The 17,035-nt window shown below is 54.3% G+C and overlaps 5 protein-coding genes across 5 annotated transcripts; 3 read left to right on the forward strand and 2 right to left on the reverse strand.

Moving 5' to 3' along the window:
* Positions 1-381: 381 nt before the first annotated feature.
* QC764_504130 (uncharacterized protein) lies at positions 382-3,524 on the reverse strand. Its single transcript, XM_062947667.1, has 3 exons — positions 1,365-3,524; positions 953-1,168; positions 382-894 (listed from the first exon to the last, which is right to left on the reverse strand). The coding sequence occupies exons 1-3, from the start codon at positions 2,309-2,311 to the stop codon at positions 828-830; spliced, it is 1,230 nt and encodes a 409-aa protein (XP_062798893.1). The 5' UTR covers positions 2,312-3,524; the 3' UTR covers positions 382-827.
* Positions 3,299-5,649, forward strand: QC764_504135 (uncharacterized protein). The gene is made up of 2 exons (XM_062947668.1): positions 3,299-4,060; positions 4,121-5,649. The coding sequence occupies exons 1-2, from the start codon at positions 3,778-3,780 to the stop codon at positions 4,765-4,767; spliced, it is 930 nt and encodes a 309-aa protein (XP_062798894.1). The 5' UTR covers positions 3,299-3,777; the 3' UTR covers positions 4,768-5,649.
* Positions 5,650-6,052: 403 nt separating this feature from the next.
* Positions 6,053-8,776, reverse strand: QC764_504140 (uncharacterized protein; the record flags this gene model as incomplete). Its single annotated transcript, XM_062947669.1, has 3 exons — positions 7,939-8,776; positions 7,840-7,874; positions 6,053-7,792 (listed from the first exon to the last, which is right to left on the reverse strand). Exons 1-3 carry the CDS (start codon positions 8,447-8,449, stop codon positions 6,053-6,055), a joined length of 2,286 nt encoding a protein of 761 aa, XP_062798895.1. The 5' UTR covers positions 8,450-8,776.
* A 1,517-nt stretch (positions 8,777-10,293) lies between these two features.
* QC764_504150 (uncharacterized protein) lies at positions 10,294-12,168 on the forward strand (the record flags this gene model as incomplete). The annotated part of the gene is made up of 1 exon (XM_062947670.1): positions 10,294-12,168. One exon carries the CDS (start codon positions 10,294-10,296, stop codon positions 12,166-12,168), a length of 1,875 nt encoding a protein of 624 aa, XP_062798896.1.
* Positions 12,169-13,221: 1,053 nt separating this feature from the next.
* On the forward strand, positions 13,222-15,902 carry QC764_504160 (uncharacterized protein; the record flags this gene model as incomplete). Its single annotated transcript, XM_062947671.1, has 3 exons — positions 13,222-14,252; positions 14,312-14,364; positions 14,447-15,902. The coding sequence occupies 3 exons, from the start codon at positions 13,222-13,224 to the stop codon at positions 15,199-15,201; spliced, it is 1,839 nt and encodes a 612-aa protein (XP_062798897.1). The 3' UTR covers positions 15,202-15,902.
* Positions 15,903-17,035: the final 1,133 nt, after the last annotated feature.

The raw sequence follows: 17,035 nt of genomic DNA on the forward strand, positions 1-17,035 counted from the left end.
CTGCCCACTATAAGGTGCTCATGTTTATACAAGCGCCCGAGATGGAGTGGTACCCGATAACCCGCTCCATGTATGTGGTGTTTGCCTCGCTAACTTCCATCATGTCCAGGCCTCTGATGTGATCGCTGAGATATGTGTTTGTTGGCTGGTAGGGAATGTGGCTGAGGAGAGAAGTGCCAAGGCACCTAGGTGTCATCCGGTGCGAGGGCACTGATCCAGACCCTTTCTTTATCCAACGCATGTCTCGATTCTGATATGCAGGTCTCGGGATGACGTTGTTAGCAATTCTGTCTGGCCTAGGCTTGGAAGTCGACGTCAATTTCATGATGGAGAACCATGGTCTGGAGACAGAAAATATTTACTTACCTAGCTCACATTCCTCACCTTCGCTTCCGTGGCTTTGGTGAGGCGAGGCAGGGCGGCACGCAAAAATGGAAGCTACCTGGGTAGGCCCAACTCCAGAGGCATTCGGGTAAAAACTTCCGTCTCATCATCATCTTCATGCCAAGCCATCTTATCTTTTCTCCTTTTCCATATCTCTTCTTCAACGGCATCCCTTCCCTTTATCACAGACAACAAAAATAAATCACGGTCAACAACCAAACGTCATACCACGTCTTTCCAGCGCCACGCACAGCCCTGGATTGTGAACCTCGCCAACGAAAACGCTGCCAACGCCGAAATTAACACTGCACCAAAAACAAGGACAAAACCCTCTGTGCCTAGGTTCTCGAGGATCGAGGCACTCAGAGGAATGGAAAGCAACGATCTTTTGCCCCAGTCAGTACAGGTGTTCTCATTTGGATCCTGAGATCAGGCTTCTAGACTTACGAAAAGCTGACCACGCTGTAACTTGTACCGTAGTACTGCCCAAACTTGCTGGGAACAGTGAGTCTAGGATGTCAGTCAGCAAAGTTGTTGCCCGTGCTCTTCAAGTTGAGGGAGCACGTACTGCCCAACACAGATCGGCCCGATGCTGATGACACAACCGGTGCCGAAGCCGAAGAGGGCTGCGAACAGGTAGATTAGCCACATCCTGTCCGTTTCCACCAACATCCAGACGGCAAATGTTGTGATGATGGAGAAGATGGTGGTCAAGATCATGGTGTTGAACCGGCCAATCTTGTCCGAGATGGCACCCGCCACCAGCCGCCCAACTCCTGAGCCTCTGTCGTCGCGTTAGCTGATATTTCTGGGGGTGGTATTCAACATGCCAGGCCACACTCACCCACTCATCACGGCGACTATCACAAAAGTCGATTGCTCTTCGAATCCTTTTGCGAGAGCCCATGTCGGGACCATACCCAATCCCGCGATCAGAATGAACTGGTTCACTGTTGGTTATATGTTAGTAAGTAAACCACAGTCCAAAGTCGAGAAGGCACATACTGAAGCAACCAACAGTCGTCCACAGAAAGCTAGCATCTCGAAAACATGCAAAGTTGATCGCCCCCGACCCCCGTCGACCCTTGATGCGACCCTTGATCAGGATGTTCCCGATACTCAACAGCGATGCCACAATGAGAGCCAGGATCCTCATGCTCCATGCCCATCCCAACTTGGGCAGCGTGGTCCTCAACACCAACGGAAAAGCAGCACCCCCAACGCTGCTACCAACAAAGACAATCCCTGCCGCCAACCCCCTCTTCTTTTCGAACCAGTGCGCGAGAACAGAGAGAGCAACAGTGCAGCATAAAGCCGCCCCCGAACCCATGACGATAGCCCAAAGAAGCATCAAAAGACCATACATGACACCCGGAGCTCGCACGCCCTGTCTGACATGGACATCGCTCTCTTCTGGCAGGAAGCCTAGCCCGACAAGTCCAGCTAAGTACACCAGACTACCCGCCATCAGCAGCCATCTCGGACCGAACCGGTCAAACCATGGGCCGACCTGGACGCCCAGAAACAAACACAGGAAGATGTTGGCGCCTGAGATCCAGGCGATGTCTTGGATCGGAAAGGAGGACAGATGGTGCTGGGCCCAGTAGGGTTGGATGACACCGACAGAGTTGCTCAATCCGTACACGGCTGTGGTGATGCAGAAGGATCCAGCAACTGTCAACCACGCTTGCAGGCCACCTTCTGGTGGCGAGTCTACTATCATCTCCTTTGTTGACACGCCGTTTTCTGGGTCCACAGGAGGCGCGGGGGTGGTGCTGAGGGTTAGGGAGGGGGTGATCGTTGGGGGAGTAATGGGGGTAAGGATATCGACATGGGTGGAGGCCGACGAGAAGGTCGACAACGGTCGTGGCTGCGTCATGTTGCCCTTTGTCGTCGGTGGTAGCTGCTTTGAGGCCGTGCTTTCCATAGCGATGACACAAAGAATATGGTGACTGTCAAGGTGAGTTTTAACTGAACAACAGAAAGAGCAGGCTCGTCACCGGCTGTAAAGTCTCCTTCCTTGTTGCCGGCGGAAGTATATATTCCATACGGCAAGTCCTGCATGGTTTTTTTTCTTTCCTTTCTGACAGCCTTGGCCTGGCTAGTCTCCTGACACTAGTTGTGTCCGGTCGTTCTTCCATGAGTCCATCCCTCGATCGTGGCTTGGTGCTGAACAACACGCCCCCCCTGTCTTTTACTCTAGCCCCGAAACCGGTACTTTGGTATCCTAGGAACAAATCCCCCGCCCCAACCACAGCTAGCCCCGGGAAGAGCCGCCATATCCGCAGCGCTGGGTACCAGGGTGTCATTAATGGGCCACATGCTTCCTGAATCAGGACTTCGGGGAAAGTCACCATCGTCAGCAAAAACCCTTGTGAGAGCCGCAATTCTAGCCAACCGGGCACAGTGGCGGCTGACGTGCAAGTCGACCGAATTGGAGGTTCCCCCCTGACACCAGCCCATGCGGATGTACCCGACTTGAACCCGACCATGAACAGAAGCTCCAATGACTGGCTTGAAGAAACCAAGGAATTGGACCACGATTGACTAGCCCCATCATGGATCTGGAAACCACCAGTGGCTGGATGGCAAATCCTCGGCAGGGGCATCAGGTGAAGGTGCAAAATTTTCACACTTGGAGCTCTTTGTAAGGGCTATGACGAGGTCATCAGGACATTGTCTGCTTAGGAGTCCCTCCCTTGCTGCTGTGCAAGTTGAACAGTGCGCCAAATCTTAGCCTGGGTAACCCCCAGAGAAGTTGTGAGGCGGCATCTGCTTGCAAAGGAGTTGGAGAGGAAAACACCAGGTTTTGTGACCTCGTGATGTGGTGGAATTTTTGCTGCTGAAGTGATCCCAAACCGCGGAGCGGTGAAAGCCCTGATCATCGGTTTGTTGGACAAGGGCCCCTGTTTGGCTCCCTCCCAACCACCTCAACCGTTGATGTCTTTGGCTACTTGGAGAAAGGTCTTGTTCGATCGAGTTCTCTAATACGAAGGTGATTGTGTAGTGTGAGATGTCACAAATCGGGTATTGCTTGGCATCGAATGTCTGGAACACAACCAACCCCCTGTCAAGCGTTGTTTGCTGCTTCAGCCCTAACCCTTGTTTAGATGCCTAACCTCCAAGATATCAACTTCAATAGATCGTTACCATTGTTTCGCAGTTTCAGACGCGATGATTCCCACGCGTCGAGGTAGCATCGCTTCAAACGAGCCAATGACCACCCCTCATCTCAGAATCCCGTCGCTTGGCGTGCCATCTTTTCAAATCTCCGTCGGTGTTCTCTAAGCGCGGTATTAGGGGGGTCAGGGCGAGGCAGATACCAATGGCAAACTCAATCTGTTTTCTCCTGATATTCAGTGATTTCGTGCATATATCTGCCTGTTCCAAAAGATGACGCCCGCCGACCTCGGAACCGCCACCACGACAGGCGCTACGACTACTGCTCCTTTCCCGTTCGCCGAAACAACTTCCCAGAGGATCGCCTGTAGCGCGCTGGTAACGGGGTATTACCAGTGTGGGAGCAACGAAAGTGAAGGATGCTGTCCCACGGGGTATGCCTGTGCCGAAGAGATGGATCGGTGCATCATCCCCAGCACTCCGTCGACCAACGTGGATTTTACTGGGAGATGCTTCGGGCTGTTGGGGTATGGGCAATGTGATGAGGAGGCGGGAGGTAAGCTTGACGCTGATGATTACCTACCTAGGTGGACTTGCTTACAGTTTCCATCCGCAGGAGGCTGTTGCCCTTCCTCCTACGCCTGCCTGGACGGCAGCTGCATGCTCACGCACAAGGTTCAGAAAACACTCACCAGCTGGGTGTCATACGGGAGTGTCGAGGCTGGGACAACACCCTCGATTTTTGTGATGGACTACTCTTATCCGCCGGATATACAGGTGTCTCTCACCCGTCTTTTCAATGCGGCTCCTATGATGACTACCGATCCTTTCTTCGAAGGGACCACTACCAGCCCTCTTCTCGAGGGGACATACACGATTTCCAGGCTTCCAACAGGTATCGATACGGAACCGAAAGGAGGCTTAGGGACGGGGATTATTGTGGGAATTGTTGTTTCTTGCGTTGCGGTTGGCCTGATGATCATTGCGGGGCTGTTCTTCTTTGTTCGACGACAGCGACGAAACAGAAAGGGGGACGGCGACAGCAAAGGTAGCCCTGCAGCGGAACTGGCTGAGAAGTCCATTGTTGAGCTGGCGGAAAAGTCTGATGTGTACGAAGCAGACACACGGAGGGTGTTTGAGGCGGACACGGAGCGATACACGCACGAGATGGCTTGCAACGACATCAAAACAGAAGCGTGGGAGTTGGAGGATACGTCATGTAAGGTCCCGGGAGCTGCCTCCATCTTACGGGGTAGTATCTGAGAAGGAGAAAGACGCGGATATCCCTCCAAAGACGGTACAGACCTAGTGTTCAACGGAGCAGTTGAAAAGTCTTTTCGAACACTAATAGAGCCGCACTATCAGCACAGCCCCCAGCAATTTACCTGGCTACGCAGCACCAACACTCCCTCGAGATACCTTGCATCAATACCCTCAAGGGAACCAATCGCTTGGATAAAGGTTGCACTCTTTGATATAGGAAGTAATCGATATTCAGTCACACAAGCCTCGAGTACAGAACCAACAAGACTTGGCACACAACCCTCTCTCGCGCTGTTCTGCCTGCCTGGTCTGAGGGAACAGGATGGTACAAAGGGCAGTTTGAGCCATTTCGCTGGATGGCCTTGGTTTTATCTGCCTTACCCATCAGTGCACACCCAAAATGACCACCGCTACCCCGACTACATCATGGGATTTCCGGGCGATTGAGGTGCTGGTTGACACGAGTAACAGGGCGCTGGTGGAATTTCTTCATGCCGCGTACGGCTACTCTTCAGGCAAGCGCAAGTTCCACCCAGACCTCCTCTACCACTGCCGCTCTCCCCAACGCCTGTGGTCTGCCGAGTTGTTTTGACTGCGGGGGAGATTTCCCTGGGTGTTGTCCCGTCGGATTGATCTGTGGAGGACCTGAGGGGAGGGATGACCGTTGCTTTTTCGACAGACCTGCCTCGATCGTACCGTGGGGGGATATACGTCAATCATGTCCGGATAAAGGCGGGTATGGAGCTTGCCCTGAGACGGTGGGAGGTAAGAGCTGCCGTGTTTTCCGATGGTTCACAGCCAACATGGCGTGGCAGGAGGCTGCTGTCCGGCATCATACGCCTGCGTCAGCGGTGGGTGTATGCTTTACAAAAAAGATCCAGGATGTGCCCATCATGAACATAGACGACGCTGAGGTTGTTGCGGTGACTCCCGCTTCACCATCAGAGACTCTAGAGATGGGTCAGAAGCCACCATCCCCGACACCGAACCCAGTTTCTCCGCTTGATACACCAGAAACGACGAAGAACTCACCTGATACGACCACTGTAATCTCCCCAGTTGATACACCAGGAACAAAACACACCGGGAAAGCCACCACCACCACCACCGCACACCATCAAATAGAGTTAACATGTAAAGACTAAAAGTTACCATTACTACTCTTCAAAGCCATGATTCGATACTATTACCCCTTGCCCTTCCCCAAGAAACAAACCACTAAACCAACATAACAAGCACACATGAACACTATTACAATATATAACCCCCCTTCCCAACCCCCTCCTCAAATCCCTGAATCATCCTTCTCCACCATCTCTTCCAAGTCCCCCCTCCCCAAATCCCCCTCCCACTCCTCACACCCCCCAACAAGCCTATCCACCGCCCTCCTCCCCAAAACCCCATAAATCCCCCCGTCCACCCCCCCCTCCCCCTGAATCACCATCTGCAACGCCAACCCACTACTAGCATGCCAGCTGATATGGCAATGAACAAGCCAAACCCCCGGATTGTCCGGCCGAAAAGCAACAGCTACATACCCGCCACCCCCCGGAACAACCACCGTATCCCTCCTAGGCGGGTTCTCATAATTCCACGTCCCCGGGCTCGTCACAGGATCGAACCGTTCGTTTGACTGCCCCAAGATGACAACATCTGTCCCGTGCCAGTGCATCGGGTGCGCACCCCTGTTGGGGACGATCTGTGACCCTAGTTGGGAGGGGTGAGTCCCTGGGAGGAGGGAGGAGTCAATGATCATGTAGATGAACCCTTCGCGACGGTAGGGGTAGTAGACGATGTTGTAGCTTGGGTTTGCGGCCGCGCCGGTGAGGTTGAGGAGGGTTGGGTTGGAGAAGTCGAGCCAGAAGGGGGAGTGCATCGACTTGCCGGTTTGGTGTTCTATGTTGGGGTCTAAGCGTAAGAGCCAGTGGGAGTAGTTGCCTGACTGGCCTAGGGTTTGGTCGGGGACTGTCTGACGCGCGTTGTAGAAGGTGGAGAGAGACAAAGGGTTGAGGGGCTCGCGGGCGATGGTCCAGGGGACTACGGGGACCATGGAGGATTGGGCGTCTAGGCAGGAGAAGTCGGTGGTGGTTGAGAGGCTGGCGGGGAGGGCGAGGGAGCGGAGGGACGGGTAGCTGATGATGCCTACGCGGGTGTCTAGGGGGTAGGTCGTGTTGGCGCCGGCGGTCGAGTTGAACACTCCCTTTTTGAAGGCGTTGCAGCCGTCGGCGGGTTGGGCGCGGAGCCAGTAGTTGCCTGTGCGGTCTCTTTGGCCGTCGACGATGACGTCGAAGCGTTGGCCTACGGCAATGACCAAGCGGTCGGTGGTGTAGGGCCGGATAGGAACAAGATCGTTGGCGATGACGGTGAACTGGTGGTCGTCGATGGAGACGACAAAGGTGGCGCCGGATCCGCTGTTGATGAGACGGAGACGGTGTTTCTTGCCAGAGGTGAACCGTGTCACGCTGTAGGCTTCAACGTCTCTTGGTGAGTTTCCCGGTCCACCAACTGCATTCATGCCTGCCTTTCCGTTCAGGAGTAACGTGTCCATCTTGACGTTTGCCTTTGCAATTTCGTTGGTCTTTTCTTGATGGAACTCGCTGAAGGCACTGTCACGCACCCAGTCAGACACCATCAACGTCTGCTCAGCCTCGACATCATAGTTGGCACTGGCAGGGCCATGGATAACAAGAGGACCGCAGAGACCGTCGCTGTATTGAAGTGAATAATGGCTGTGGTACCATGTCGACCCGTATTGGAGCACCCTGAACTTGTACTGGAAGGTGTGGCCTCGGGCAATGGGACACTGAGTGACGGCAACCCCGTCCATGTCGTTGGTGAACAGTTGTCGGATTCCGTGCCAGTGGATCTGGGTGCCCATGTTGGGGAGGGAGTTCTTGACAGTGATGACGAGTTCATCACCCCAGCATGCCTCGAGACGAGGTCCTGGGTAGGTGCCGTTGAACAACAATGCTTGTTTCGGGAAGCCATCTGGGTAGATCACTCCAGTCGCAACATCAATAGTGTACTATCAAAGTTAGTAAGATTCATGCCAACGATCAGGGGCGACCGTACGTATCGCGAGACGCCAGTGGGCGCAGCAACCTCATCTGCGTGTACTCATGTCAGCGTCTGTTTTCGTCTCACAAAATCACACCCGGGCATAATACACACAGTTGGTGTGAATATCATAACCGTAAATTCTCCCCTCACTGTCCGGCCTCTTCATCCTCAACCAACACGTCCGAGAGTTTGCCCTGTTGCATGACTCCCAAATCTCAGGGTCAAGCTGTGGATAGTGACATCGAAAGTTGCCCGGTGCGCCCTCAGGATGGAACGTCAATCCACGGTGTGACGCCTCATCACGACTGTGAAGCTTGTGATGCCAGCTGCTGGTATATCCCCCATGGTCAACAGGGTCAGCCTCGGCAGGATCCCAATCGAATCCCCCAGCAGGCGTCTCGAGTTTGGCTTCGGATAGGAGGTCCGGATTTCCGTACACTCGCGCTATGACGGCGGCGAGCAGCACATCTTGAAGTCTCATGTTGGGGTCAAAGTCGACAATAATCACTCCGTGGTGAAAGGAGGGGAGGGGCTCTTGGAGGTGGGCTGCCTGCTGGAGCTGGTCCTTATCAACCACGGTAGTGGTCAGTGGGATATCAGAGAGGTCATTCACGCCCGGCATCTTCAATCCGGCTCACGGGGCCTGACAGCTCGGAGGAGTTGTCGTCCGGGCCGATAGTAACTGACGCATGCGGCATTGGTCAGGTTTCTCGTATTGGGTCAAATGTGGGATCCAGCAGAGCGGGCGGGATGTTGTGATGCTGCAGTAAACAAAACGACTAGTCGACGGTCCAAAGCCACCGGAACACGATGTTACACGACATGGAGTAGCATGTTTGACGTGTAGGTAGATGGACTGATATTGACATTCTGGCATAGTGGTGATGACATTTGGCCATCTCTCTCTGCTGTCAATGGCCTCCCCCCATGTGGTCGAGGTCTGGTTGATGTTGTGGAATGGGGTCGGGACCTTTTCCGGCTGTGGGCAACTCCATGCAGTAGTAGCTGCAAACGTGGGCTTTTTTTCTCGCACCGTGCGCACAAATGTCTCAGAGGGGATCTTGACAGTCGTGCTGATGTCCTTGCACTGTCAGCTGCCCACGGCTCTCGTTGTGTCGCGACTGGCATTTGATCTTCCTATTCCTGTCAAAAATGCGGCAACGGCACGACCCATTCGGGATCAAAAAGCTCAGGGGTGTATATTTGAGGACAAAGAACCGCCATTCTAGAGTTCAACAGCTTTCTTTGTTTCCTATTTGTTTCAATTTCTGGTTTAGCAACATTTTGCTTGGTATCAACACATATCGGGAGCTCATCGCTGCGGACAGCGCTGGGCAGACCATCATCCGACGGCATCCTCCGCATCCTTAATACAGGGGTCTCCGAATCATTGACGGTTCCCTTTGGGGCTTGGTAGTGAGGAGCCACCTCCGTTGAACGGCACATCACCCCCACAATGTTTACTTGGGCAAGTAAACAACGAAGCCCCTTTTGCCATCAAGGGGCAACCATCAACACTGGACCTGCCCGCACCCGGTGGCTCACCATATCATCAGCTTACCTGAGTGCACCTCGATCCATGACGATCGTGGCGCCATTTACATCCCCGGTGGCTTTCCTCCTCACCTCAACATTCCGTCCGAATATGTCCGCCTGCACGAGACAACCCAATTCTACACAAATCAGCCGCGAGATACACTCCCGAGTTCTGGAACCACATCTGCAGCACGCTTACACTAACAAATCACATATACCCTATGCAAGGGTCCCTTTTCCCCTCGGGTAATAACCCCGTGATTACTACTCTACAATATCTCCCCCCCTCAAAAGCCCTTGCTGCCCCAACATCCCGGGAACTGTCCCCCCTCCCCCTCGCCAAGAGCAATAACCGCCGCCTAATCTATTTGCCCTCCCAGGTACCTACTACGACTTCAACTTTTGAACAAACAAAAATGAAACCACAGTCGGTGGAAACATAACAGGCAGGTAACTCCGCTGCCGCCTTGTGAGGGGAATAATAAACGAACCCGCACTTTACCCAAAGGCCAAATAATGCACCCGGGTTACTTTCCAACAAATGTAAGGTTGCACAAGTTGGGGCAACTGACGATCTCGGCCCCTCAATATCCGGGATTATGTCTTTTGAATAGCCAACCAGACAAGCATCCATGGTCCATACGTACAGCGATATCACTTCGCCCGCGCATAGGTATTGCCGGTCGGTGCAAGCTGCGGTTGGAGACATACTACCGGCACCAAAAACACGTGTGAAGAAGAAAAAGAACCCGAGCCGAAGGGACGGCTTCGCTTGGAGAGTCCGAGGTGGTGTGCAGCAGCTCGATCGATCCAACGGCACACAGGCCATGAGATGACGGGACACGAGCTCAAAAAGCTCGAGTGGCCCGGCCTGGTAGTTCACGATCCTCGCTGTCCAAGGGTCTCGAGACAAGTCCATCATCACTCACAATGCGTTACCGTTTGTTATCCGCCTTGATCATCTCGGCAGTCGCCGTGGTAGAGGCTGCCCCGGCCACCGCTACCGCCGAATATGATTACATCGTCGTCGGGAGCGGTCCCGGCGGTGGTCCCCTCGCCGCCGATCTCGCCCGGGCCGGGTACTCCACACTGTTGATCGAAGCCGGCGGTGACGAGGGCGACAACCCGACCTACGCCGAGATCGCCTGGTTCAACGAGGCGGCCAACGACGAAGCCACTCGTTGGGATTTCTGGGTCAAGCACTACGACGATCCCGAGGAAGACCGCAAGTTCAAGCACACCACCTGGGACACGGGCGACGGCACCTTTTACGTCGGCCTCGACCCCCCAGAGGGAGCCAAGTACCTCGGCATCCAATACCCACGCGCTGCTGTTTTGGGTGGTTGCGCCATGCACAACGCTGCCGTCTGCACCCTCCCGGCAGACGACGATTGGAACATCATCGTCAACAAGACCGGTGACGCCAGCTGGTCGGCGAGCAACATGCGCAAGTACCTCAAAAAGATCGAGCGCAACCAGTACCTCCCCCCCGGAGACCCCAACAGAGGATACGACGGCTGGCTCGCGACCTCGGTCGGCCCAACAGACTGGGCGCGCAACAGCTCCAACCCCGCGACCACCATCCTCAAGAAACTCGCCGCCCTCACCGGCCAAGACGAAACCCGCGCTGCTGACCTCCTGGGAACCGACATCCTGACCGAGATCCCCAACCTCGACGAGACCTCCTCCCTCTACAACCTCGCCCAACACGCCGACAGCACCGGCAAGCGCAACTCCCCCAACAACTACGTCCGCGCCACCCTCGCCGACCCAGCCAAGTATCCCCTGACTCTCAAACTCCACACCCTCGTCACACGAGTTCTCTTCGACGAATCCACCGTCGGCGTCCCGGGCGTCACCCCCCGTGCCATCGGCGTCGAAATAATGCAGGGCCAATCCCTCTACAAAGCAGACCCCAAACACAACGGCCAAACCGCCCCCAAATCCCAAATCCTCGCCGCCCGCGAGGTCATCATCTCCGGCGGCGCCTTCAACTCCCCCCAGCTCCTCAAACTCTCCGGCATCGGCCCCAGAGACGAGCTCGCCAAGTTCAACATCCCCCTCGTCAAGCACCTGCCCGGAGTGGGCGAAAACCTAGGCGACAACTACGAGGGTTCCCTCCTAGCCATGGGGCAAACACCCGTCAATTCAGGCCTCATCACGGCCGTCTTCCGGACCCCCAACGCACCCGACGCGAGACGCAACATCTTCACCTGGTGCGGCGCCTTCTCCTTTGAGGGCTTCTGGCCCGGCTTCCCCACCTGGCACGGCGCCGAGCAGTACACCTGTGCCCTGGTCCACATGCAGCCCAAATCCCAAGCCGGATCCGTCACCCTCCGGTCTGCCGACCCGCAGGACGTGCCCAAGATCAACTTCCGGTTTTTCAAGAATCAGGGTGATCAAGACCTGGAGGAGCTGGTCGCGGGGGCGAATATCCTGCGGGAGGCGATCAACTCCGTGCCGGAGCCGGTCGCGCCGTTTGTGGAGAGGCATCCTTGTGAGGGGGACAGGCGGGAGTCGGGGGATTGTGGGGAGGAGGTTCAAAAGGAGTACTTCAAGAGCCAGGCGTACAGCCATCACGCCACGAGCACGTGCGCGATTGGGGGGGAGGATGAGGAGATGGCTGTGTTGGATAGCAAGTTTAGGGTTCATGGGGTGAGGGGGCTGAGGGTGGTGGATGCGAGCGCTTTTCCTGTTGTTCCAGGGGCGTTTCCGAGTTGCCCGACTATGATGATTAGTGTTAAGGCGGCGGAGGATATTGTTGCGGAGAGGAAGGCGGAGGAAGCTGCGGCTGCGAGGATGTGAGGAGGGCCAAGAATGACGGGTGGAACGATATATGGAATATGATTATGATGTTGTAGCGGTTAGGTATATACAAAGAAATCCGGTAAAGTGCGTGTTTTTATACATGGAAGAAATGGATCATTGCTCGTTCTTGATGGTTGTGATTGCCTCCTCGGCACTGTCTGTGCCCTTTTGTCGTTGCTCACGCTTGATCCTTGCTACTCTTTCTTGGTGGTTCTTCCGCATGTCTTCCATGTTGGCGATTCTCTCGCCGTACGATCTTGGTGGTGTGGTGGACAGGCATGATGGCATGTCGTCGATGGATTGGCTTGGACCTGGTGGGATGCCCCCGAGTCAGCTTCATCACTTGGTGAAAAGAAACCACGTTGGCGCCATCATGGTACCTTCAAGTTCAAGTGCGATAGAGGCCATGGTTGTGGTCGTGGTAAGTGGTGGTTGACGGGTTGGTTGAGGTGGTTCAAGGTTGCGGTTGTTGCTGTTGCTGCGGCTGTTGCGGTGATGTTGATTTGAGAAGTTGATGACGTAGCGAGAGATGCGGTGAACTGTCCTGAAGAACCGGAGCCAAGCGCTTTTTGACCGATCCAACCCCGTCGGTGTTTGCATGGCCCCCTAATTTAGCTAAACACTTGCGCTAACAACATAGGCTCACATGACCCTCGCCTCACGGAAATGAGTGGAGAGCGCAAGATGTTGTTATCTGCCCCTGATCCGGGGTCTTGGAGCCACGAATGCCAAGATCTAGGGATATCCATTTTGTGGCTAGAGCACCAGGGGGTGGCTGAGGCGAGCTATAGATCTATGTTCATCTTGCTCTAACTCCGTGTCTAAACCACCGATCACGGTTGCCTATATGCTGGATCTGCCAGTCTTCTTGATGGTTAGAGTCTATTGAGAGGGGTCTCTCCTCGAGAAAACCATAAAGCCATAGGAAACTGTGGCTTGTTGAAACGTTCATTGTCAGAGCTAAGAGATGGCTGACATTTTTTGGTAACATAAACCGAGAATAGCGCTTGAAGTTGGCGCTGCCTACAGGAAACTAGTCACAATGGAACCATGGTACAGGAACCACCGACCTTGTCGTCTATGCCCAAGTTATGCAGTTGGACACGTTATGTCTTGATACTAATGTGCGCCAAGCTTCCACAGTGTTGTTGTTGGTGCCATCAAGACGGGATATGTTACACAAACTATGCATATATTGCAGTGCCTTGCAGTGCCGAAGAGCATATTATTCGCTGCGCCGCTCAACACACGGCAGAGAGACGCCTGGTTCGGCCGAGGGCTGAGAGGCTTGAACAGCTCTTCGACATCTCACGCAACCTGAAAGTCAAATATGAGGGCAACTCTTGGGCCGGTGATGACATTCTTCTCTCCCTATCGACAACGATGAAGCCCATCAACGAATTAACCATCATGTCCCTGTTCCTCACTGCGGCGAGCGCAGCATCGATACTCTTCAAAGGTGGAACCGTCATTGCCTTCAACAAACAAACTCAAGGTCTACGCGTTCTCCGGGAAGGCTCAGTTCTCGTCGAGAATGACCGCATCACTGGCGTATATGATTCAACACCAACCCGCATCCCTCCCCGGACCGAGATCGTCGACATCGCCGGCAAGATCATCACTCCAGGGTTCATCGACACCCACCGCCATGGATGGCAGACAGTCTTCAAGACCATGGCCTCCAACACCAGCCTCCTTGAGTTCTTTGGCCGCTACAGCTCGTTTGTAGCCCCCTTTTTTTGGAATGCCACAGACATTTATGACAGCCAGCTTGCCGGTCTGTACGAGGCCCTGAACGCGGGCGTCACGACTTCGCTTGACCATGCCACTCACACCTGGTCCAAAGACGCTGCTGAGGCGGGTCTCCAGGCCTGTATCGACAGTGGGGCGAGAGTGTTCTGGGGATTCACCTTTGCCAATATTACTGGATTGATCACAATTGAAGAGCTGTATCCAGTCTTCCGGAACATGGCTGGCAAAACAGGACTGAGAAGCTCCCCTACTACTCTGGGCATTGCCTACGACGGCTGGGGCCCGAACCCGAATGTTGGGGAAATCAACAAAATCATGGCGCTGGCGAGGTAGGAGACAGCCTGGAGGGTCTTTCAGTTTGGTTCGAGACAGCTAATGCATTTCGCAGGGAGCTCAATGTATCAGTCATCACAACTCACTCCCTCCAAGGACCCTGGGGCTGTATGTGTTCCCCCTTCCATCCCCCCCACCCCCCCTCCCCTTATTCCAACCTCACTAACCCCCCCCTGCCATGGAACCTCAGTCAGCAACTCCCCCGAAGACATCCACGCCCTAAACTACCTCAACATCTCCACCCCCATCGTCTTCTCCCACGCCTCCTTCCTCACCCCCACCGGCGCCGACCTGCTACGGTCCACCAATCAGTACGTCTCCATCACCCCCGAGTCAGAGATGCACTACGGCCAAACTCACCCAGTCGCCTACTCCATCCAGGACCAAGCCTCCCTCGGCATCGACACTCACATCACATTCAGCACCGACATCCTCACCCAAGCCCGCATCTGGCTTCAACAGGCGCGGTACGAGCGCTATCTTGACGTGCTCGAGCAGGGAAAGCTACCAGCTAGCAATCCCATGTCGGTCGAGCAGGCATTCCTGCTCGCTACTAGGAACGGGGCCCTGGCGCTGAGACGTGATGATTTGGGTGGGATTTTTGTGGGTGGGAAGGCTGACTTGGTGGTGTGGGATGGGGATTCGCCAGGGATGCTGGGGTGGGTTGATCCTGTTGCTGCCGTGATTCTTCATGCAAGTGTGGGTGATATTGACGCTGTGTTGGTGGATGGGAAGTGGGTTAAGCGGGGGGGTAAGCTCGTCGCGCGGGGCTGGCCCGAGGCGAGGGCGAGGTTTTTAAGGACGGCGAAGAGGCTTCAGGGGGTGTGGAGGGGTATGCCGTTGCCGGAGGCGCCGGCGGAGTTTAATGGGAGCCCGGTTGTGCACCCGGAGAGGGTGGATGTGGTTAGGGGGCCGGGGGATGGGTATGGGAATGTTTACATTTGAGTCATTACACTGAGTGAATGTACAAGTAGTCCTCAGACCCAATCAACGGCAATAAAAAACGACGTGGGGTACAAGATGTGGGCTTGAGGCCAATCCCAAATGCATCAATGGAAGTGTCAAAGGCGGGTCTGAGTTGGGGAACTAAACTCGACGAAAGGAACAAAGACTGGTGTGAATGTGGGGGCAAGCAGACAATGCTTTCATTCCTGTAGGTAGCCACAGCTAAGGCAACACTTCTTCTTCTTTAAAACTTTACTTCATCTGCCAGGAAAACATGAACTCATCCCTAGAGTAACTGGCTCACTACCTACCTTGGTATCCGTCGTTGCCACGATGTCCGAATTGGCCAAAGGCTGGCGCATGAGAAGCTAGAAAAGCGCGGTGCCCCAGGTCTCGGTACAATTCCCGATTCACTTCCCGGACCAACTCGAGCACACCAACCTGGAGATGCCTGAGCCGACCAACACTGTCCAAGATGGCATGGTAGATATCCAGACTCGCATGGCTATTCTGAGTGATCAGATCGAGAGCCTTCACAGCGACTTCGTCACGAGAACCATCCCAGGGGCCAAAGGGGCCAATACGGTCAGTGGAATAGCTCGGCAGATGAATATAAACAATGTCTAACAGAAGGCCTACCAGGTTCCGCCGAAAGCTACACCCCTCCGCCCCCTCCAACCCCCGACATTGACTCCCTCCCCACCCCTTGGCGAAGAACTCGGAAAAGAATTAGTCGCCAACAATTAAGCATTTGCGAACAGAAATAGCCAAACTGCAATTGCAACAAGCTCATAATACACGGTACAAGGCAACTTCGGCCGCTGAGATCGCCGGGCTGAACGATGAGATCTACCGTTTACAGAAGTAATTGTGGGGCACCAAAGGGCCCAGGTTTTCCCAGACCCACACCGGTTTGCTCTTGGGGCTGGATTTTCTTACTGTTTTCTTTTGAACCAACAACCAACTACTGTAATACTAATTTGCTTACCAATTTTGGCCATTTTTTGGCCTCATTTTCGCCGCCGGTGACTTTCCTAGGTCGCCAGCCCAACAGGTTATGAGCTCTTTTGACGCTTAAATCACCAAGCAAACCGAAGTCGACGCCCTCGTCGACAACCTGACCTCGCAAGGCCGAATACTACACCGGACCTTACGACTTTTCGACCCTTGTCAGGCCAATATCACGCAATTGGACCTTTCGACGGCAATTTTGGAGGCGTTGAGAGAGTTAACCAACTTCCTAATCAACGGAAGCCTGGTTTTAACCCTAACGCTCATCTTAACGAAGAGTTAAAGCGACCGACCACCCCTCACCGATAAGAGTGTGGTTTACGGCGCCAACCTTCTCCTGGCCAAGTTTCCTTGGTTCTGCCATTTCTGCGACCTTTTGGCTGGGAAATTGCTGTTTTCCGGCAGCAGTCGAGAACTCTGTCCTGCCTTATCAGGAGACCGATAGCGGAGCAAGCATCTCGCTCTCTATACAAGTCAATTCAACCCACTGTAGGCGGCCACAAAGTCAAGTGGCGCCTTTCTTTAAGTCTTTCTTTCGACATCTTTCTTACAGCGTCTTTCTTACGACTTCTCTTTAACCAGTTTTTCTTTTGAGATGGCTGGCACTAACGTCACCATGGCCCAGCTCTTGGAGCTTGTGAAAGCTATGGGGAATGCCAATACCGTCGCTACGGTTAGGCAACGAACCTTTCAAGCCTTGCCGGCTCTGAACTCAGAGACCGATCTTTCCGGCTGGGAATTTCAGTTAACCCAGTCCCTTATGTACCATGGCTTGGAGGACTACATCAAGGCTAATATACAGCCACCAGCGGAAGAAGGGACA

The sequence above is a fragment of the Podospora pseudoanserina genome, chromosome 5 (genome assembly GCF_035222485.1).
Source record: "Podospora pseudoanserina strain CBS 124.78 chromosome 5, whole genome shotgun sequence".
Classification (NCBI taxonomy): Eukaryota; Fungi; Ascomycota; class Sordariomycetes; order Sordariales; family Podosporaceae; genus Podospora; species Podospora pseudoanserina.